The 20,625-nt window shown below is 59.2% G+C and overlaps 1 protein-coding gene across 3 annotated transcripts; it reads left to right on the forward strand.

Moving 5' to 3' along the window:
* Positions 1-20,307, forward strand: ADAM11 (ADAM metallopeptidase domain 11). 3 transcript variants are annotated; one of them, XM_086687529.1, is made up of 27 exons: positions 6-164; positions 618-793; positions 9,307-9,383; positions 9,604-9,670; positions 10,684-10,769; positions 10,859-10,934; positions 11,335-11,401; positions 11,470-11,537; positions 11,895-11,969; positions 12,050-12,121; positions 12,328-12,494; positions 13,031-13,115; positions 13,234-13,324; positions 13,457-13,508; positions 14,011-14,110; positions 14,213-14,284; positions 14,399-14,491; positions 14,890-14,970; positions 15,491-15,541; positions 15,657-15,720; positions 15,936-16,035; positions 16,260-16,379; positions 16,473-16,641; positions 16,733-16,847; positions 16,935-17,025; positions 17,646-17,663; positions 18,185-18,451. In XM_086687529.1, exons 1-27 carry the CDS (start codon positions 98-100, stop codon positions 18,198-18,200), a joined length of 2,316 nt encoding a protein of 771 aa, XP_086543655.1. In that variant the 5' UTR covers positions 6-97; the 3' UTR covers positions 18,201-18,451. The 3 variants fall into 3 exon arrangements, with proteins under 3 accessions (XP_086543653.1, XP_086543655.1, XP_086543654.1); XM_086687527.1 differs by lacking the exon at positions 16,473-16,641 and having other exon boundaries at positions 1-164; positions 18,185-20,307; XM_086687528.1 differs by having other exon boundaries at positions 17,646-18,320.
* Positions 20,308-20,625: the final 318 nt, after the last annotated feature.

Consider the following 20,625-nt stretch of genomic DNA (forward strand, 5'->3'; position numbering starts at 1 on the left):
CGGCTCCCGCAGCCGCGCCTCCCGCCCGCGCCTCCTCCCGCCCTCGCCGCGCCGCTCGCAGCCGCAGCCCCCGGAGCCGGAGGATTATGAGCGAGCCATGAGGCGGCTGCGGCGCTGGGCGTTCGCGGCGCTGCTGCTGCTGCTGCCGCTGCTCCCCCCGCCCGGTGAGTGCCCCCGGCCCCGGCCCCCGCGCCCTCCCTGCCCCCGCCCCGGGTTTTGCGGCGCTTTCTGCTGCAGCCACATTTTCCTGCAGTGCTCGGGGTGACAGCCTGTCCGATCGCGGGGGGGGGGGGGGGGGGGCAGCGGGGGGGACGTGAGGGGGGGACGGAGGGCGCGTGCACCCACCTGTCCCCATCTGGCCCGCCCCACCGCGGCCAGCCCCCTGCCGCCGGCCAACGGACTCTGCAGGTCTCTGCGGGTGAGGGGGGGCAGTCGTGACAGGCGGGCGGGAGGAAAGCTCCTGGCCCCCTCCCCATCAGGCTCTTCCTCTGCAGGGGACCAGATCCGCCCAGCTCCAAGGGGCACACCAGAGTGGGGGATGAAGTGTGCTCACCCCAGTCCCAAGTCTCCTGCCCCTCAGTGGGCATCCGCCTGCAGCTATGGCCTTGTCTCCTCAGGTCTTGGGACCCGGGGTCCTGTCGGAGCTCTGCACTGGCGGGTCTCACCCCAGTTGGGGAGTCCGGAAGCCCCTGAGGTCACAGAGCCCAGTCGTCTGGTGGGGGAGAGCTCCGGAGGAGAGGTCCGAAAGCAGCAGTTGGACACCAGGGTCCGCCAGGAGCCACCAGGGGGCCCGGTGAGTGGCCCTGGGTGTGAGGCCAGGGGTCTGGAGCAGGCCTGGAACCCAAGGAAGGCCACCAGCAGCCAGGGTTTGGGCACCTCCCCAAGAAGCCGGCTCCCGCAGCTTCTCCTTCTGTATAATGGGTGCTGGAGCCCACTAGTGGGGAGCACCCACCTGCCTCACTCCAGGCCCCCTCCAATCATCATGGGGATCCCCTGTCCTCCGTGGACCCTGGAATGCCCAGGGTACAGTCCAGCCTTGGGTCAGGGTTCCACCAGCCCCCACTCCTCTCCTGCCAAAGCAAGTGGTTCTACACCAAATTGGGCTTGGGCAAGGCAGTAGGGGGCAGGGAGAAGCAGCTAAGAGCTCCATCAAGGATTAGGGCTCCTGCTTCTCATCACAGCCACCCTCAGTGGGCTTTCTTGGAACAGCTCAGTGCTTGATCCTGCCTCAGTTTCCCCTCTGTGCACTGATAGGCTTGTCATTCTCTTTCCTGTCCTCGCCCGAGGGTGGGGCCTTGGGAAAAGGCTTGGAGGTCCTAAGCTCACCCACAAATGCCAGCTCCACCCGCCCTCTGTCCCTTTCAGCTGCCAGGCCCCTCCTGCCTCCCAGAGGAAAGTTAGGAATGAAGGAGATTAATTGCAATTAATAATTAATTAATATCATGTGAATAATAATTACCCAGATGGAATATTCATTCAGCACGGCTTGGCTCTCCAGGAGCTGGAAGCGGAAAGTTAGCCAGGCCAACTGGGGGCGGCGGAGGGCAGGATGGCAAAGGCCTGGCGGAATTAGGAGGTGTAGAGGAGAGATTCAGAGGAGGGGTACAACCGCGGTCTGGGAAGTTTGGCAGCTGGGAGTGGTGGGAGGTAAATTGGGCTGGGCAGAGGGAGGAAGGAGGGAAACGGAGGCTAGCATTACAGACATCTGTCAGACTGGCATCTGGCCCTGCCTAATGTACTTGGTTAAAAGCCCTTAGGGGAGGTGGAGGGGTTTGTGGGGGGGGGGGTGTGGGGGGATACTCGGGAAATGGAATAGAGCAGGAAGGCAGCATGCATAATAGATGGACCATCACTCAAGGCAGTGAGGAAGAGGGTGGTTAATGGTCCTGAGCAGGCAGGCCTGGGTGGGGGTGGGGTGGAGTGGGGGTGGAGCAGGGGTGAAAGAGAAGGGGTTGGAGGCTGCCTTCAGTGTCTGCCCAGGCTCCCTGGGGGTGGGCCGCAGGGATGGTTCCAAGGCCAGGGATGGGGTATCCTGGCTGGGTTTTGTCCCTGGTCCAGCTTTCATCCTTGATGTCACCCCCATCTGAGAACTGTGCACCCAAGCCTGTGTTGGCTAGGAGTTGACTGCTCAGCCTGACTACTGGGTATGCAGGCGACAGGGGAGTCTCTTTGGGTGTCGTTCTGCTGGCTGAGTGGGTGGCATGTGTGCATTTGTGATATGTGTGTGTGACCAAGTCTGAATATGCCCAACAGGGTGTCTGAGGGGGTGAGGTTAGGAGTGGAGGGTTCTGTGGATCTATGGGGCTGTGGTCACCTCCAATGGGGGTCTCTCTAGCATTGAGCCTTCCCAGAGACCTCCCTGCAGCCTCCCCAGGGGACGTAGTCATAGCCCTGCCTTATCTGTACCTCAGTCTCCCCTGGGGTGGAATTCTCACAACTCTATAAGGCAGGTAACTTTTGCCTGCCCATTTTACAGATGAGCAAACTGAGGCTCAGAGAAGTTGAGTAACTTGCTCAATCAGATCTTTTTTTTAAATTTTTTTAATGTTTGTTTATTTTTGAGAGAGAGACAGACAGAGCACGAGCGGGGGAGGGGCAGAGAGAGAGGGAGACACAGAATCCGAAGCGGGGTCCAGGCTCTGAGCCATCAGCACAGAGCCCGATGCGGGCTTGAACTCACAAGCTGTGAGATCATGACCTGAGCCGAAGTCAGATGCCCAACAAACTGATCCACCCAGGTACCCCAGATCTTTTTTTTTTTTTATGTTTATTTATTTATTTTGAAAGAGAGAGAGAGGGAGAGAGCAAGGTAGCGCAAGCGGAGAATGGGCAGAGAGAGATGGAGAGGGAAAGAATCCCAAGCAGGCTCCATGTTCAGCACAGAGCATGATGCAGGACTTGATCCCACGACCCTGGGGTCATGACCTGAGCTAAAATTAAGAGTTGGACACTTGGGGCGCCTGGGTGGCTCAGTCGGTTGGGCGTCCGACTTCAGCTCAGGTCATGATGTCACAGCTCGTGGGTTCGAGCCCCACGTCGGGCTCTGTGCTGACGGCCCAGAGCCTGGAGCCCGCTTCGGATTCTGTGTCTCCCTCTCTCTCTGCCCCTCCCCCGCTCATGCTCTGTCTCTCTCCTTCAAAAATAAATAAACATTTAAAAAGTTAAAAAAAAAAAAAAGAGTTGGACACTTAACCGACTGAGCCACCCAGGCGCCCCTCGAAGTCAACCAGATCTTTAAGCAGTGGAGTGATTCTCTCCCAGACCCGGTACTTCCCACCACAAGGACTCTCAAGTTCGGCACAGGGGCAATCCCACGTGTCCAAAATATTTCCCCCTGACTGGAAGGACACTTTGCAGCCCTCTACCTCCCACCTGGCATTTCTCCCTGAAGCACTTCTGGCCTCGGCATGTACGGGGCTGATGATGGAGCCCGTGCAGCACTGAGCCCATGTCCCAGCAGGAAGTGCCACACCCTGGCGCTGCTGGACTGAGTCCGAAATTATTGCGTTGGTTTGTAAACTCAGGCTGAGCAAGGTGTTGAGCCAGCAGCAAGATCTCTATTTGCTGCAGGTCATGTGGCGAGTCTGGGGGCACACGCTGGCCAGCGGGGTGAGGATGATGGGGCTTTGTGTGCTCACCTGCTCTGGCCTCGGGCCGGTCATATCACCTGTCTGAGGCCTAGCTCCCTGAGCCCTAAAACCAGGATGATTTATGGTAACATCAATCTCAGCATCACTCACCTCCAGAAGGTGGCGATAGGAAAGGGTTTTGTGTGCTGAGGGCTCCTGGTTTTTGTGGGGAATTGTGGGGGAGAGAGAAGGTAGCCAGGAAGGACTTTAGAAGCTAGAGATATTACAATTGCTGGGCCCTTACTGGGGCAGACACTGTTATGCCTTTAGATATATTGATTTTATGTAATGCTCATCACAGCCCTAGGAGATGGGGCTGTCGCTATTCCCATTTTACAGGTGGGGGGAGACAGGCACAGAGAAGTGAAATAACAAGCCCAAGTCACACAGCACTTAAGTAGCAGAGTCAAGATTGATACACTTGGGCCGGCCTGCCTCTCTCTCAGGGGTATAGTGAAGAGGGCCACAGGGGTCCCTTTGCCCTCTTTGCCACTGATCTCAACACCTCACTTCTGTCCAGTTTGGAAGAAAGCTGGGCCTGAGGCCCAGAGAGGTGGGGGAGCTTCTGGAAGTGCAGAAACCTGTGGTCACAGGGAGCCTGAAGCTGAAGGATGAGGCAAAAGAATAAGCAGGGCCACCGTGTACAGTTGGGCTGGTTGTTCACTGCACAAGGGTGCCCCAACAAGTAGACTGAATGAAATCTGTGGGCTCATGAGGCTACATGTGTTCCGAAGGGACTCTTCTAAACCACACAGAGCTGCTGTGTGGGTCATGCCTGCCCCCTGGGGAAACCCAGACTCCTTCAGAACCAAGAAAAGGGCAGGATGTGGGGGAAGCAAACAGGATGGGGGTGGAGAAGTTCCAGCCTCCAGGCCTAGGAGATAGACTTATCAGAGCCAGCTGGAGGAGGGGGGATCCTAGTCACTGGGCTGAGCTCCTGTGAAAGCTGTCCAGACCAGCATTTACTGGAAATGCTACCCTGGAAGCCCTCTGCTGAGGGTGTGTGTTTCAGTGTTTGTGTTTTCTTGCTGGAGGGGGTCAATTCAGCAAGGCTCAGTCCCCTGTCCTTGCTAGATGGCAGTCATTGCAGGGAGCCACCAGGTCTGTGCCTGGAGCCCTAGTACCCCACTGGGGTTATGGCCATGCAGCCAAGGTCACAGCTCTGTCCTGGGATTGGAGGCAGGAGACGGTTCCTGGGAGGGGGCTGGTGGCCGGAAGCTGCCTCTGGGACTTGAGCTGAGCCCAGCTTGGTCTGGAAGGGTGAGGGCTGCGAAGAGAGATCATTCACGCAGGAGGTTAAGCTTGGGTCTGAAAGGCTTTGGGGAGGACAGCCTTGGTGGCTCCTGGCCCCACTGCTTTTGACTGAGTGACCGGGGTCAGCCACTGCTGCCTTCTGAATCCCACCCCCCTCATCCATAAGATGGGGCTGATAGTCATCTCTCCTTTGCCAGGCTGCGTGGAGGATTCGAGGAGTTGATGTTTGTCAGATGTCCTGCCTGGGATTTGGCGAGAGCAGGTGTTTAACATCTGTAAGGCCTGCCCTCGCTCCTGCGTGTCAGGGGCAGGGTGCTGGGCAGCTGGCACCAGCTTGAAGGCTGGTGTCTGAGACAGAAGCCAGGGCATTTGGGGGTTACCTGTCAGGCTCCAGGTGGTGCTGGTGGAGGGTGGGGACAATGTGGCAGGAGTCTTGAGTTCTCCCCGGCCAGACTGGCCTGTGGGCTTGGCCTTGCCTGATTACCCCTCCTGGCTGCCTACAGGGACCCAGTTGCCCAGAGTCTGTCCCCAGAGGGACTAATGACCCTCTAAGGAAGTGACTGTCATCAAAAATTTAGGTCAAATCCCATTATCAGAAAATTTTCAACCGTTCTCACGGTCTGGGATTCCCGCTGTCCTGTAGATCAATAGAGCCTCAGCACATCGTGGGGGGGGGGGGGTACTATTGTGGGGAGGGGATTTCTCCCTGCCTCTCTGGCTCCTTGCCATCTGCCACCACCCAGCCCATGTGGTTCATCTAGTCCTCAAAGCCCTGTTTAGCTGGAACATGTACACTCCATTTTTCAATAATTTTTCAATTATTACTAATCCTTGTGATAATAACATATTAAAAAGGGCTTCCATCTGATCTCCATGACAAACTCATTTTACCAATGGAGAAACTGAGGCTCAGGCCTTCTGATGCCTTTCCATTCAACGTGACTGTTGAGCCCACTGGGCAGGGAAAAAGGTAGGCACAGCCTGTGCTTCTGGGGACTAAAAGTCACCGTGCAAGAAGTTGAATCAGTGATCAGAGAAATAGACGTCCAGAACTGTGTGCTTAAAGGTCCAGGAGTAGTGGGGGCCACAGCCCTCTGTGGGTTGGGCAGTGCTGGCGTTGTAGACATAGTGGGGAGGAGAAAGTCATGGGAGGAGATGGAAGTTTGGGAGGAGATATTTGGGGTGACAGTTTGAGGGGCAGTGCTTGGACACTCGAATTTTCTGGAGCATCCGAGAATCCTCCAGATCCTCAGTCTCCCCCTTCCCGAGCCAGTGATTCTGTAGGTCTAGGGTGGGGGCCTGGCATCTGTATTTGTGATTCTGGGACTTCAGTGGGATTTTTGCCTCCTTCTTTCTGCACCCCACATCTAGGTGAGCCTGACACGGAGCATAAGACAATGCCTAGGGGGGTGAACGGGCTGGTGACAAGGGAGCTTTAGGGAGGGCATAGTCACTGAAACCAGGTGGCCCCAGCTGCCATGGCAGACATGAACTGCAGCCCCAGGGTGAGATCTGACCCCGCACCTCCCCAGCATGGCCCTGGGCCAGTCACCTCCAAGTGTCTCTCCCTGAGCCTTGGCCTGCCATTTGTAAAATGGGCACCAGATGACCCGGGCGAGTTGAGACCAAATGAGCCAGGCCACGTGAGAGCCGGAGGCAAGAGCAGGGCACGGGGTCGAGGCCCAGCCGGCCAGTCACCAGCAGCGCTGAGCTGGGCACAGAGGAGGGCGGGTAGGTGGGGTGGGTGGAGGGGGACAGAAGGGGCTCCTGAGGGAGGGACTGAGGGACGATGGGCGAGGTCGGGGGCAGGTCAGGGGCAGGAGGCAGACCAAGCAAGGAGCAGTTTGGCTTTGATAGAACTCGGGCCTAAAGCTTGGCTGGGGGGAGGGGGTATTAGGACTCTGGTGCCAGCAGCAGCCCCCACCCCAGGTGACTGGAGAACAGAGGTCCTGGGGACCGAGGTGGGTTTGCCTGTTCTTTCTCTAACTACAGACAGGGAGTGTCCCCATAAACCCCCTGCCCAGCTATCTGGTTTCCCTCCTCTTCCTCTACCACCCTTGATGGCTCCCCCAGCCCTTCCTGGGCCCAGCCCCCAGCCCCACGAGCTGCTCTGGCTCTCATTGGCCCCTGTGCCCTGTGCCCTGCTGGGGCAGGGGCAGTCCAGCCCAGGTTGGGCCTTACCGGGTGGGGAAAGAAGAGGCTGCAGGAAATGGTGAGGACAAAAGGGACCTAGTGTCTGCTCTTCCAACAGTCTGGGCTTTCCCCAGAGTGGGGATCAGCTTGGTCTGCACAGAGATGGGGGAGGCCAGATGGTTAGCTTGCTGACTTCCTGTGTGGGGGAGATCCTGCTAGCACCAGGGCCGACCCTGCCAGAATTCTCCAGGCCCAGGACGACCCCCACCACCCAAAGCCAACCTCACAGCTCGCATCTGGGCTCATCTTACCATTTTCGTTGGGGAGATCTGAGGCTCAGAGAGGCTGCTGGATCATCCCTGAAGCTGCACAGCCTGAGAGAGTGGACTCAGGGCAAGGAGCCTGAACAGTCTGCACCTCTGGGTGGCCAACAGGGGCTTTCTGTCAGGGACAGAAAGAACAAGGAGGTACAGACTTAAGGGCAGGGAAGGGCAGAAGTAGTCTAGGCAGGGACAGGTGGGAAAGGCAGAGATAGACCAAGCCCAGGAGGGGAGAAGGAGGGCCGAGGGGGTGGGTGGGAAGGGTAGAGGCCCAGGGGCACGGAGGAAGCAGAGATGGGCTGGGCCAGGCCAAGGCAGGGAAAACAGTGACTCCTTGTCCTTGACTTTCTGTTTCAATTCTGATCGACACTCTAAGGGCTTGGGATGGAGCTTGGAGCTCCAGTTGGCCTGGAATGGGGCAAGTCAGTGTCCTTGGCGCTCAGAGGGCTGTCTACCTAGGCTCTGCGCCTTCACCCCCCCTCCCCCCATGACCTCTCATGGATGCTAGGCCATTTCTGTCTTACCTTATCTTATCTTTGGGGTGAGGAGGCCTTGGAAACTGTTTCTGTAGGCTTGAATCGCAGCTCCATGACTTCTTAGCTGCGTGACTTTGAACATGTTAGCCTCTCTGTGCTTTGGTTTCCCCATCTGTCAGATGAGGATAACAGTGGCATCCATCCCACTGGCTTATTATGAAGATCAGATATGATAATACTTGCAAAGTATTTAGAACAGTGCCTGGCACATAATAAATGCTCAATAAAAATGAGGAATCTAAGTGATTGATGAGGAAGCCAGGTAGGACCAGGCAATGAGATTCTGTGACCTTGGGGCTCCCTTCTATCCTGCAGCCTGCTCCCCACAAAAGAAAGGCAGCAGAGAAAAGCCTCACATCTGCATGGCCCAGTGCTGGGACCCTCACCTGGGGATCTGGATTTCAGTCTTAAATGAATATGGGGGTGAAGAAGGCTCTCCAGTCCTTCTGGGGCCCTTGCTGTGCTTCCAGGTCTTTGTGAGACCTGATGCTTGGTGTGGGGACATGAGAGCCCAGAAGGCCAACTCATCCCCTGAGTCCAGACTCTCGTGCCCCCTCTTCTCTTGAGGTCACTGTTCCTCCAGGCATACTAGCTTCAGGCCTGGAGTCCTCACTCCCCACAGGAGCTGGGCGCCCAGACCTGGAAGGGCAGCCATCTTGCTCAGGCCTGGTATGTTGCCATGACAACCTGGAGCCTCCCACTGCAAAGGCCCCTCTGAAAAATTTATCAGGAAAACTTCCGTGTTTAAAAATTAACCACGGGATTGAAATATTAAAGATGAGCTGCTTTGGGCAAGGCAGAGGGCAAAGGACTTGGGGGTAGAGGAGCCAAGTTCTTCCCTCCTGACAGGATGGCATCTTCCCATCACCCCAGCTTCCAATTCTCACCCACACCACCCTGTCTGCAGAGTCCGAGGCCTCCTCCGTAAATTGAGGCTGGGGCCGGGATACAGGAAGGGAGGGGCCTGCTTTACAGAGCCCAAGGATCACACTGCACCCCATCTCCGGCTTGCCCCTTTCCCATGGTACTTCTGGGGACTTCCCTTTAGTCCACGTGAGGAGGGGGGACTGCCAACGGGGGGAGGGTGGTGTGAAGCAGTGGGCGGGCTGAGCTGCCTTCCATCCCCACTGCTTGGGTAGACTGGCCCCAGGAGGCACCTACACCAGGTGGATGGGCTGGCCCCTGCCCCCCCGTGCTGCTCACAGTGCCCCGGGCCCAGAGGGTGGGTTGGGCTGTACCCAGGGGTGCGTTCTCCTGTCCCTGCTCCCAGGAAAGGCACAGGGTCTTGGAGGAAGATGAGCTTGTACAAAGCATCTCCCACCCAAATCAATGGTCCCGTCAGCTGCTGGGCTGGGCCATCCCTCCCTCCCCAGTGTTACTCCCTATTCTGGGGTTCCTCAGGTTGACTCCCCTCTGCCCTCTCCCCACCCCCAGCCTGTCCACCTGGCCCAGGTGAGTTTCGTCATCCCAGCCTTCAACTCCAATTTCACTCTGGACCTGGAGCTGAACCAGTGAGTGTGGCCGGGAGCCGGGGAGAAAGGGCAGCAGGCGGGTGGGAAAAGCACAGCCTAGACGCGGCTGGCGGGGGGGGGGGGGGGGGGGGGGGGGGGAGGGGGGATGGGGGCAGGGCCGGGTCCTGCGGCCTGAATTTGAACTGGGGCAGGACCCAAGCCTGACCCAACCCCAGCGGTGACCCCCCCTCCTTCCTCCCACCCCTTCTGTCTGTTTCAGTCACCTCCTCTCCTCACAGTATGTGGAGCGCCATTTTAGCCGGGAGGGGACAACTCAGCACAGCACCGTGAGTGCCTTGGGAAGGGGGCAGGGGAGGTGGGACGAAGAGACAGGTGGTCCCTGGAGATGGGATCCGAGGTACACCTATACTCAGGTGGGCCCAGCCCCTTTGGGGTCCTCCATCTGTCCCCACCACGGAGGCTCCCAGAGTCTGAGTCACCATGGCGAATGGCGTGGAGCCCGGACTCCCTTCACCCAGTTCCCAAGGTCTGACTCCCAGCCAGCCTCTCTACCTGACATCAAGGCTTTCAGGGACCCTCCCTGCTCCATGCCCCCCAGACTCTTCTAGGAGGGGACAGTTGGGGAAATGCCCTTCTTGCTCAGCACCAAGGCCTTGGGAATTCCTGGCTGCCTGGGACACCAGGGTCCCAGCCCCGGAAGCCCAGGGGCCTGAGCAAAGATGAATGAGTGTCTATAAATAGCCTCCTTCCTCCCCACCCCCAGCCCCGCACCCCTCAACCAGCCAGTTCAGTAACTGGAGCACAATTCTGCAGGAGCAGGGAGGGGGTGCTGGCCCCTCTGACCCAAGAGCCCCAGCCAAGTGGACACAGGCTGCTCATGGTTCCTCAGCCACAGACCGTGTCCAGAGGGGGTCCACGGAGGCAGTGGTGTCCGAGAACACACTGTGTGTGCAGTTGCGTGTGTGTGCGCTGGGGGGCGGGGTGGGGGGTCCACAGCTTTCATCTGATCAAAGTGAGCTCATCTGTGGTAAGTGCTCAGAACAGTGCCTGGCACACGAGCACTAGCTCTTCTTGGAGGAATCTGTGAACCGTGCACCAGATGGTTGAGAGCCACTGATGTAGTCCAGCTTCCTCATCTTGTAGGTGAGGTGAAGGAGGCTAGGAACTGGGAAAGGAGAGGGCTAGGAACTTGTCCAGGCGAAACAGCCAATTAGGAGCACACCCGGAGGGGAAGCAGGACCCCCAGGAACCGCAGCCACCTGCGCACCGAGCAGCTCTGGTGGCCCTGACCTCTCCTGCCAGGGCAGGGGGCATGTCTGCTCACCTCCTGCTCCTCCAGGGGGCCGGAGACCACTGCTACTACCAGGGGAAGCTCCGCGGGAACCCCCACTCCTTTGCCGCCCTCTCCACCTGCCAGGGGCTGCAGTGAGTATGGGGAGGGGCTGGGCGGCGGGAAGAGCCTCCAGCGCCGGCCTGGGGATGCATGGTGGGGAGCTGCACCTCTCTCTCCGCAGTGGGGTCTTCTCGGACGGGAACTTCACCTACATCGTGGAGCCCCGCGAGATGGCCAGGCCTCGGGAACCCCCCCAGGTGAGCCCCTCACAGTCCTCTGACAGCCCTCCTACGCACATCCCGATGGCTTGTCCCAATGGCTGTCGCTGCCTCCTCCCTTGGTAACCTCAGCCTTCCTGCCCTCCTCAGTCACCCCAGCTCTGGTTCCATCCCCCTGTGCCCTCAGCTCCAATGTCCCCTCTGTCCCTCAAGTAACCTCCCTTTGGGCTCCAGTGTCCTTTGCCCCTATCTCTCAGGGCGACCCCAGGTCTTGACCCCGGAATCTGAGCATCTGGGAGATCAGATCCGACATGGGAGCTCTGGCCAGTTCTGGGTCACCCTGGGGTGGGGTGGGGGGAAGGGCTGGAGCTGTCCCTCCCCATCTGGACTCAGAGCAGACCTGGTCAGCCCCCCAAGAACTAATTCCCCCTCATTGCAGGGACCCCTTCCCCACCTCATTTACCGGACCCCTCTCCTCCCAGCCCCCCTCGGATGCAGGGAACCAGGTAAGGGAGGGAAAGCGGGGCTGGGGAGGGGGCCGGCTGTGCCCCCCTCACCTGACCCCTTCCCCCAGGCTGCCTATTTGCTGCCCCTGCTCATTCTGCTCCTGTGAACCGGCCGAGGCTGAGAAGGAAAAGGCAGGTACGGGGGCCCGGACAGACCTCGGGCTGCAGAGACCTCAGGCTGCGGTCCAGAGCAGGACACCCCATCCAGGACTGGGGCAAAGGAGGGCTCAGACTGATGTGGCTGGGGGCCAGGGAACCATGCCCGGGAGGAAGCCCCCACCCCATCTCCTAACACCCGTGTCTACACCTGTCCACACTATGGACAAACTGAGACTGCCTGTCCTCATACCAAGGCTGGGGAGAGAGGGGATCCCCACCAGTGGGGGACTGGCATTGTCCCTGACTGGAGTTCAGCACCCTCGAGCCTGTCCATGGCTTGGCCCTGACGCTGGGCATGGAGGGGACTGATTCCAAGTGCCCACCCACCCCCCAGGTCCGCCGGGGCCACCCTACTGTGCACAGTGAGACCAAGTACGTGGAGCTGATCGTGGTCAACGACCACCAGCTGGTAAGATCCCCAGCCTGGGGGCAACTCTGGGAGGGGGGCACGAAGCAGCCTGGGCCTCCACCCACTCTCTTTCCTCCCAGTTTGAGCAGATGCGCCAGTCGGTGGTCCTCACCAGCAACTTTGCCAAGTCCGTTGTGAACCTGGCGGATGTGGTGAGCCGCCTCTCTTCCCTTCCCACTCCTCTGTCGCCCCTGCCCCAATGCCCCACCACACACAGGCTTTGGGTGAGCTTGGGGGGTAGGGGCCCTGTCAGCCTCGGATAGGGAGAGACAGACTGAGGCCCTCCCCCAGCCCTGTCCCCCCTCCCCCGACACTCTCCTGCCCTCCAGCCCCACCCTCATCTTCTCCCTGAGCCCAGATGTACAAGGAGCAGCTCAATACCCGCATCGTGCTGGTTGCCATGGAAACGTGGGCCGACGGGGACAAGATCCAGGTGCAGGATGACCTCCTGGAGACCTTAGCTCGGCTCATGGTCTATCGGCGGGAGGGCCTGCCTGAGCCCAGTGATGCCACCCATCTCTTCTCGTGAGTCCCGCAGCCCCCACATCCTGTCAGCCTCTCATGGTTGCTGCAGTGCACAGGGTTGCTGAACACCTGCTCTGCGTCAGGTGCCCTTGCAGGGCCCGGGCACTGGGCTCGCCTTGCACCAGCCCCCAGCCACTTGTCACAGGCTGGACAATGTCCCTTACATCTTAGGCTGATGCCCGTTTTCCCTGCCCCCCAGCGATCTTCCTCGGCCTATCATCTCCCTTTTGTCCCCTCTTCTCTTTTCAAACTGTCCCAGCATTCCTTCCTCAAGGACTCAATGCCCTAAAGAAGAAAAAAATCTGATAAAACTCCTTATGATTAGAGATGATCTTATAGGAGCCTCTCATTTGACTTACGGACAAACAGAGAGAGGAAGGGGCTTGCCTGAGGTCACACAGGCTGACAGGAAAGGCAGTGCTCACCTCCCCAAAGAAGGGCTCTGGTGTAGGAGGCTCCCCAGCCTCCCCTTCACAGCCTAGGGAAGGCACCATAGGCAAGGCAGGCGGTTCTCCTGACAATCCTCTCCCTTCCAGGGGCAGAACTTTCCAGAGCACCAGTAGTGGGGCCGCCTACGTGGGGGGCATCTGCTCGCTATCCAGGGGTGGGGGTGTGAATGAGGTAAGCAGTGTGGGGTATGGCTGGGGATGGGGGTTGAAGACAGGGACTGTGAAGGGCATGAGCCCTGTGCCTTTGGACAGATGTAGACATCTTTGTGTTCCATCTTCCTCACCTCAAGTACGACAACATGGGGGCCATGGCAGTGACCCTGGCCCAAACGCTGGGACAGAACCTGGGCATGATGTGGAATAAACACCGGAGCTCAGCAGGTATCAATGAAGACCCATGTGGCCCCACAACCAGCCTAGACCCACTCCCAGCAGCTCTAGAAGTAAAGAGAGTGTCCATGGGAGGGGGGCAGTCCTCCACCCTCCCTTATATCCACTTGGCTTACTCCTCAGGGGACTGCAAATGCCCGGACAACTGGCTGGGCTGCATCATGGAGGACACTGGGTGAGTTCTTAGGGACAAACTAGGGGAGGGTCTTGGGCGAGGGAAAATCTGGACCCAGTGGGTGGTAGTCTGGACCCAGTGGCCTCGGGAGGCCCAGCTATTGGGACCTCTTAGGATTTCAATAAGCTCAGTTTTCAGTTTTCTGAGGACCCTGCACCAGGAGACCCACATTCCCTAGCTGGACACAAAAACTGCTAGGCTGTAGTGCGCGCTGTCGCCACTGGGTGCCGCCAAAGCCTCATTTGGAGGCACCTTTCCGCCTTAGCGCTCCAACCTCCCAACTGCTGAGTCCTGAGGTTTGGAGGGGGGTGGGAGACAGGAGCAACGTCCCCTGCCCACTTCTGCTTGGTGGCAGGAGGATTATTACGCAGTCTCCGGACACACAGATCCTCAGGCTCCTCGAGATGGTGACCTACTACCCTTATGCATCCCATCCCCAATCTTGAGAAGGGGCGAGAGAGTGGGCCTGGACTCAGCGGCTCCGTCCCTTACCCCTGCCCAGATTCTACCTGCCCCGCAAGTTCTCGCGCTGCAGCATCGACGAATACAACCAGTTTCTGCAGGAAGGAGGCGGGAGCTGTCTCTTCAACAAGCCTCTGAAGGTACTAGCCCCTGGGGGTGGGGGTGGGGGTGGGGGTGGGGGACGTGGGAACGAGGTTTGGACAGGGTCCCGGCCAGACTCCCGACACCCCTCCCCCGTCCAGCTCCTGGACCCGCCTGAGTGTGGAAACGGCTTCGTGGAGGCGGGAGAGGAGTGCGACTGTGGCTCGGTGCAGGTGAGAGACTAGTGAGGGCTCCAGGTCGGTGACAGGGGCGCGCGCCAGAGAACGTCTTGGGTGGGGAGGTTCAGGACTTGCCCACCTCCCTGCCCTTGTCCCCGCGTCCCTCAGGAGTGCAGCCGTGCGGGCGGGAATTGCTGCAAGAAATGCACCCTGACTCACGACGCCATGTGCAGCGACGGGCTCTGCTGTCGCCGCTGCAAGGTAAGGGGCAACTACCGTCAGGGCGGGACGGAAGCACACCTAGGAGGGATGGGGGCTGCGGACTTCCCGATAAGGGGCGGTGCTTAGGGAGGAGGAGCCGCCGGAGGCGGAGTAAGTGTGGGGCGGGACTTGACGCAAAGAAAGTGCCAATGGAGCGGGAGAGGGGCGGGGCGTGCGCCCCCCAAAGGGCCTGTTAAAGGCGGGGCTACGAGGAACGGGACGAGGCACCTATCCGGAGGTGGTGGGAGGGGCGGAACCGTGAGCGGGCCTGGGGGCGGTGCTGAGTGGGCCGGGAGGGGCCGAGGGGCGGGTGAGGAGTTGCCGAGATGAGTGAGGGGCCTCGAGAAAGGCGGGCGGGGAGTCGGCGGTTCTGGACTGAGCCAGGATCCCTTTCCCAGTACGAGCCGCGGGGTGTGTCCTGTCGAGAGGCGGTGAACGAGTGCGACATCGCGGAGACCTGCACCGGGGACTCGAGCCAGGTTCGTCCGGCCCAGCCGCCCTGAGGGACCCTGGGCGAGGCAACCCCTATCCCTATCGCTTTGGCTCCGCGGAGCTACGTGTCTCTGAGGCTCTTCCCTCCGTTGCTGGTGTCGCCACCGCTGGTCAGCCTCAGTTTCCTCGACTGAGAAACCGGTTCTTCATGCCTCCTGGTTTTGTTTCTTCAGTCATTGTATCAGTATAGTCTGGCTGGGGTTCCCAGGGCCTGGCACGGTGCCTGGTGTGTACTCGGGATCAAAGTGTGTAATAATATTAGTTAACATCTCTTAAGTCCTTATTACGTGCCACGTGCTTAGTTCCATTTAGTTCTCCCAGCTCTGTGAAGTAGGTACAGGATACAGGGAGAGGCTATGGGATCTGCCAGTCTGCATCGTCGTAGCCTGAGTTCTGAGCCAGACCTTTTGTCCTTGACATGAAAGAGCACTGAACTATGAGCCCCACGAGGGGCGCATTTGGCACCCCTTCATCCCTCGGCTCTCAGTCCAGCACCTCTCTCCACAGTGTCCCCCTAACCTGCACAAGCTGGATGGTTACTACTGTGATCACGAACAGGTATGATGGGGTGGGGGCTCCTCCTCCTCAGGGCCTCCGGCTCAGTACAGTCTCTTGTCTTGTATCCATTCTGACCACTCCATGTCTCAGTCCCTTGTCTCCTGTTTTTCTTTAGGGCCGCTGCTATGGAGGTCGCTGCAAAACCCGGGACCGGCAGTGCCAAGCCCTTTGGGGCCACGGTGAGTCTTTGGCTGGGAGTGGGAGAGGGTCTCTGGAGGACCCAGAATCAAGAGGCTGAGGAGGGGCAAGTTCTCACTAAAAATACCCTCTTACGAGTGCGTGGCTCTCCAGGATCTCAGGAACCCAGCTGGACTGGGGATCAGGCCAGAGTGTTGGAGATGCAGGCCTGAGGTCCCCGGGCGAGTGGGTGATGCTTGGCATCATCTCCTTACAGCGGCTGCTGATCGCTTCTGCTATGAGAAGCTGAACGTGGAGGGGACAGAGCGTGGGAACTGTGGACGCAAGGGGTCAGGCTGGGTCCAGTGCAATAAACAGTGAGTTGCCAAGGCTCCTGGTTGGCCTCCCCAGCTCTGGGGCTGGGGAGGGTTTTTGTCAGAGGTGGGACAGAAGGTTCTAGGATGAGCCTATGAGTCCCAACAGAGAATATGTGAAAAATTAGGCGGTGGGGAGAAGGCAGATTCGAGTTCAGAAGTAATAGTAGTAGTAGTTGGGTTGAAGGTCAGACTTGGGGCTCACTGTCTCCATGCTGCCCCAACAGGGACGTGCTCTGTGGCTTCCTCCTCTGTGTGAACATCTCTGGAGCTCCTCGACTGGGAGATCTAGGGGGGGACATCAACAGTGTCACCTTCTACCACCAGGGCAAGGAGCTGGACTGCAGGTTTGGGCTGGGACCCGGTCTGGGGAGGGGCAGACTGCAGCCTCGATGGGGGTGGGGGACAAGGGCTGAGGCTGGCCATGCCGGCTCCCCCAGGGGTGGCCACGTCCAGCTGGCTGACGGCTCCGACCTGAGTTACGTGGAGGATGGCACAGCCTGTGGGCCCAACATGCTGTGCCTGGATCATCGCTGCCTGCCTGCCTCTGCCTTCAACTTCAGCACTTGCCCGGGCAGCGGGGAACGCCGGATCTGCTCCCACCACGGAGTGCGTGCCTGGAGGCTGGGGATGGTGGGAGGAGCTCACGATGGGCGAGACAGAGCCCCTCTCACGTCTGTTGGCCCCACCCCACCTCCAGGTCTGCAGCAACGAAGGGAAGTGCATCTGTCAGCCCGACTGGACAGGAAAAGACTGCAGCATTCACAACCCCCTGCCCACGTCTCCACCCACGGGGGAGACGGAGAGATATAAGGGTGAGACTGCAGCTGGCCGGGATGGGGCTCTGTCTCTCCCCTTCTCCGCGCCTGTCCCTGCCAACCGAGCCCTGCCCTCCTCCCCAGGTCCCAGCGGTACCAACATCATCATCGGCTCCATCGCGGGGGCTGTCCTGGTCGCAGCCATCGTCCTGGGCGGCACGGGCTGGGGATTTAAGTAAGAGACACACATGCGCCCCCCACACCACTGGGTGTTCATTGTGTGTGGAGGGTGGATATTGGAACCCCAGAGTGTTGGAGCTGAGGGGGCCTTTCTGAGAAGTTAGCTAATAAGCCAGAGTCTGAGCCAGCCACAGGGTCTTGTTTTGCTCACATTTAAAAAAACCAAGAGGTTTACATTAACAGTCCTGATTTCTAGCTTCTCTTGCAAAAGAAGACTGGCCCTCAGTACGTCTCAGCACAGCCATGGAGTGGAGCTGAGCAGGGGCTGCCTAAAACAGGGCTGTGTCCTCTGTCCCTAGGCCCCTAGTCCCCACCTAGCCTACAGTGTTCTGTGAGCATCTGAGTCTGGGACCCTGGAGCTGGTCTCACCCCTTCAAGGTACAGAGGAGGGACCTGAGGCCCAGGGTCATGTGGTACGTTAGTTGCAGAATCAGGACTCAAACCCAGGTATCTCTCTCTAGGCCTATCTTTAGTGACCAGGTCCTAGGGACCCTGGCTAATCTCTGGGGCAAGGGGTCTCATGGGAGTCAGAAAGGCCCTCTCTGAGAGAAGGGCAAGGTCACAGATGGCTCCTTTTCTTTCCCTCTCTGCCTGTCCTCTCCTTGGCTCCTGAAGAAACATCCGCCGGGGAAGGTACGACCCGACCCAGCAGGGGGCAGTGTGACACCGGCCACGTCATCCCTCCCGCTGTGCCTGTCTCCTCCATCTCATTCGTCACCTCACATTCTGTCGATGGGGGAGCCAGGGGCTGATTCCCCACCCCTGCTGTCACTGCTGTCACTACAGGGGTGGGAGAGCCCCGCTCCGGAAAGAAAGCCCTCAGCCTGCCCTTGCCCCTTCCTCCTGCCCACCTGCCCTCCCAGGCCTTGGTCCATTTACTCCTGCCCTTCCAATGGCCACATCACCCCTGCCCAGGTGGGCCCTGGAGCTGTGTCCCCTGTAGTCCCCATCCCCGGGGAGAGGAGCTACCTCTGCGTCCCATCTGTTTTGTCTTCCATGTCACCGCTGTCTGAACTTCCCACCAGATCCCCTCCCTGGCCAGCCTGTGACTTGCCGCCTCTAGGGCCCAGCACTGACCTCCTAGGGCCTGGCTCAGGGGCTCTCCCTCTGGGCCCTGCCTCACATCCTCCCCTGATGCCCCCTCTCCGTTCCAGGTCCGGAGGGGCCTAAGTGCCACCCCCTCCCTCCGAGCCTGGCGCCCACCGTCTCCGCCCTGAACCACGAGGCTGCCCCCGCCCAGCCACGGAGGGAGGCACCATGCAAATGTCTTCCGGGCCCAAGCCCTTCAATTCCTGGTCCCATGGGGGTTTGGGTGGGGGGGGTGTGGCCTCGCCCTTCACATCACCAGGGTGGACCAGGCCTGGGGCCTTTCCCTCATGGTCCCTCACCCCACCTCATGCGGCTTTGGCCTTGTACACCAACTCTCCCTGTGTGAATGTAGCTTCCATCATCACGGACTGCCACAGCTCAAGGTGGGAGGGGGGGCTAGAGGGATGCCCTCCCCCCAGTGGGCATGGCCTGGGAAGGCCCTTCCTCAAAACCAGGCAGCTGGGACCAGGGTTTTAGCTCTCTGGGACTTAGGGGGAGGGGGCTGACACCTACACTTTTTTTAAACTGAATCTTAACTGATGAATGTAACTTTGGGGGTGCTGGGGCGAGGGAAGTTGGGATATTTTGACATTTCCAGGAGAGACCAGAGGAACTGAGGCCTGGCCCTTCCCTGGGGCCCTTTCCCTGGATGATCACACCTGGAATCCTCTCATTGAACATAGCTGTCCCCAAGCCACGCAGGGGTAGGGCGTCCTTGCTTGCCCCTCGGCCCAGCCCTGCGGAGCTTGGAGAGCAGAATGAGCGCTGATTCAAACCAAAGCTGCCTGTTCTGTGCCCAAGGCCTAAGTCATGGGTGCGACGACCACATGTCCCAGATTGTCTACAATTTCCAAGTGACCATCCTGCTGTCCCTGCCAGGACGCATGTATTTGGGGGTCTAGAAAATACAGTCCCTGAACTAAAAAGGCACCTTCCCCCTTTCAAGAAGGGTGATTCCGGGGCTGACTCAGGGTTTAGGTGCCCCCCCACCCCCCCCTTGTGGCCTAGAGGTCCCAGTCTGGGCCATCTTCCCAGGGAGGATTCTCCCAAGCAGGAAAAGCCAGGGGTGGCCCTGTGACTGGAGGGTGAGGGCTTTTGCCTGCAATGTACAAGAGGAGGTAAGAAAAGGCAGGTCTCCTATATGATCCTCAGCTTCTAGAAAAGTCCTCAAGGCCCTGTCAAACTCATTCTGCTCCTTACCCCCATTCCAGGGCTGAGTAGTAAGTTTACAGTTGTTCTCCCCATTACGTCCTCCGATTCCCACTGCAGCCGAGCCTGAGAGGCCGAGGCTGGGCGGGATTCCTCAGCCCTCCCATGAACTCAGTCCTGCCCATGCATGGCCTTCCCTCAAGACCCATGGGACAGTGAAGCCTTGGCTCGACTGCTAAAAACCAGCTGGCAAGGGCAAGATGGGGATCAAGCTACCTTATGGGATGAAAGCCACAAATGAGCAGAGCCCCTCTCCCCAGGAATACCCCACCCAGACACAGCAGGGGTTTCTGAACACCCCAGGGCCTTTGCGCTGTTATAGTCCCTCTGTTTCTGGGGCATCTGTGAGGAGGAAATGGCTCCCTGTTTATCTGCACACCCCTCAGGGCAAACTGGGGACTGAGACCCATTGACACCCTTTTGGGTGGCCGGATGTGGCTACGGTGGGGTCCTCAATACTGCGGTCCAGCTGGCACTGCCCAAGAGAAGGGGGGGGCGGGGCACCCTCTGGCCAGTCCTGCTCCACCAGCCCCACAAGCAGGAGGGGAAGGGCTGGGGTTTGCACCGCTGCTGCCGTACCGGTTCCGGAAGACACTCTGGTGGTATGCGTGTGCACATAGCCAGCGACGCATCTGGCACAAGCATTTGGATCCACATCTCTGCACAAGTGTGAATACCTCTACACACGCAGACATGCCTGTGTGTGCACACACACGGGAGTGGGCGTGGGGATGTGGAGGACTCAAGACCTCCTGCGACCAGTCCACCTGGCTCCCAGCCATCTGCATCCTCCCGCCCCACCCGGGCCGGGCCCACCCCGGCAGCACCCAGGGAGGAGTGGAGGCTGCCCTGGCCTGGGCCTGGAACTGGCTCCATACAGCATCCTGTAAATATGTCATCTGGGGCTCAGGGTGGGGAGGCAGGGACAGGAACATCAATTAAAGATCATGTCCTGGGGCTTCCATGGAGCTCACACCAACCTGTGTCTCTTTTTCTGTAAATGACCTCACTGTGACTCGGGACCCTTCCCTGGCCCCAGAGGGAACATGATGACTGGGCCACTGAGGGGAGGAAGTGAGCACCCAGGACCAGGCGCTGGGAGACCCGGGCGAGGGGGTGTAGTTTTCCATTCCCGGCCAGGAAATAGGCGCAGACTGGGTGGAGGGCCAGCCCTTCCGCTTCCTCGGCTCTCCCAGCAAAGATAACTGCCTTCCTCTGGCTTCGGCAAAGCAGAAGCGGAGGTGAATAGGAAGCCTCTTACCCAAAGGCAGGAGACCCAGCTTCCCTTTTATGGTTA

This window comes from Puma concolor, chromosome E1 (genome assembly GCF_028749965.1).
Source record: "Puma concolor isolate L17-30 chromosome E1, mPumCon1.1.hap2, whole genome shotgun sequence".
Classification (NCBI taxonomy): domain Eukaryota; kingdom Metazoa; phylum Chordata; class Mammalia; order Carnivora; family Felidae; genus Puma; species Puma concolor.

What these genes read in the sequence shown, in the direction of transcription:
- ADAM11 (XM_086687527.1), top strand. Translation starts at nt 98, where the DNA reads ATGAGGCGGCTGCGGCGCTGGGCGTTCGCGGCGCTGCTGCTGCTGCTG. An exon ending in AGGAGCCACCAGGGGGCCCG is followed by an intron (nt 794 to 9,306) that starts GTGAGTGGCCCT and finishes CCCCACCCCCAG; the next exon opens with CCTGTCCACCTGGCCCAGGT. An exon ending in GCGACTGTGGCTCGGTGCAG is followed by an intron (nt 14,285 to 14,398) that starts GTGAGAGACTAG and finishes CGCGTCCCTCAG; the next exon opens with GAGTGCAGCCGTGCGGGCGG.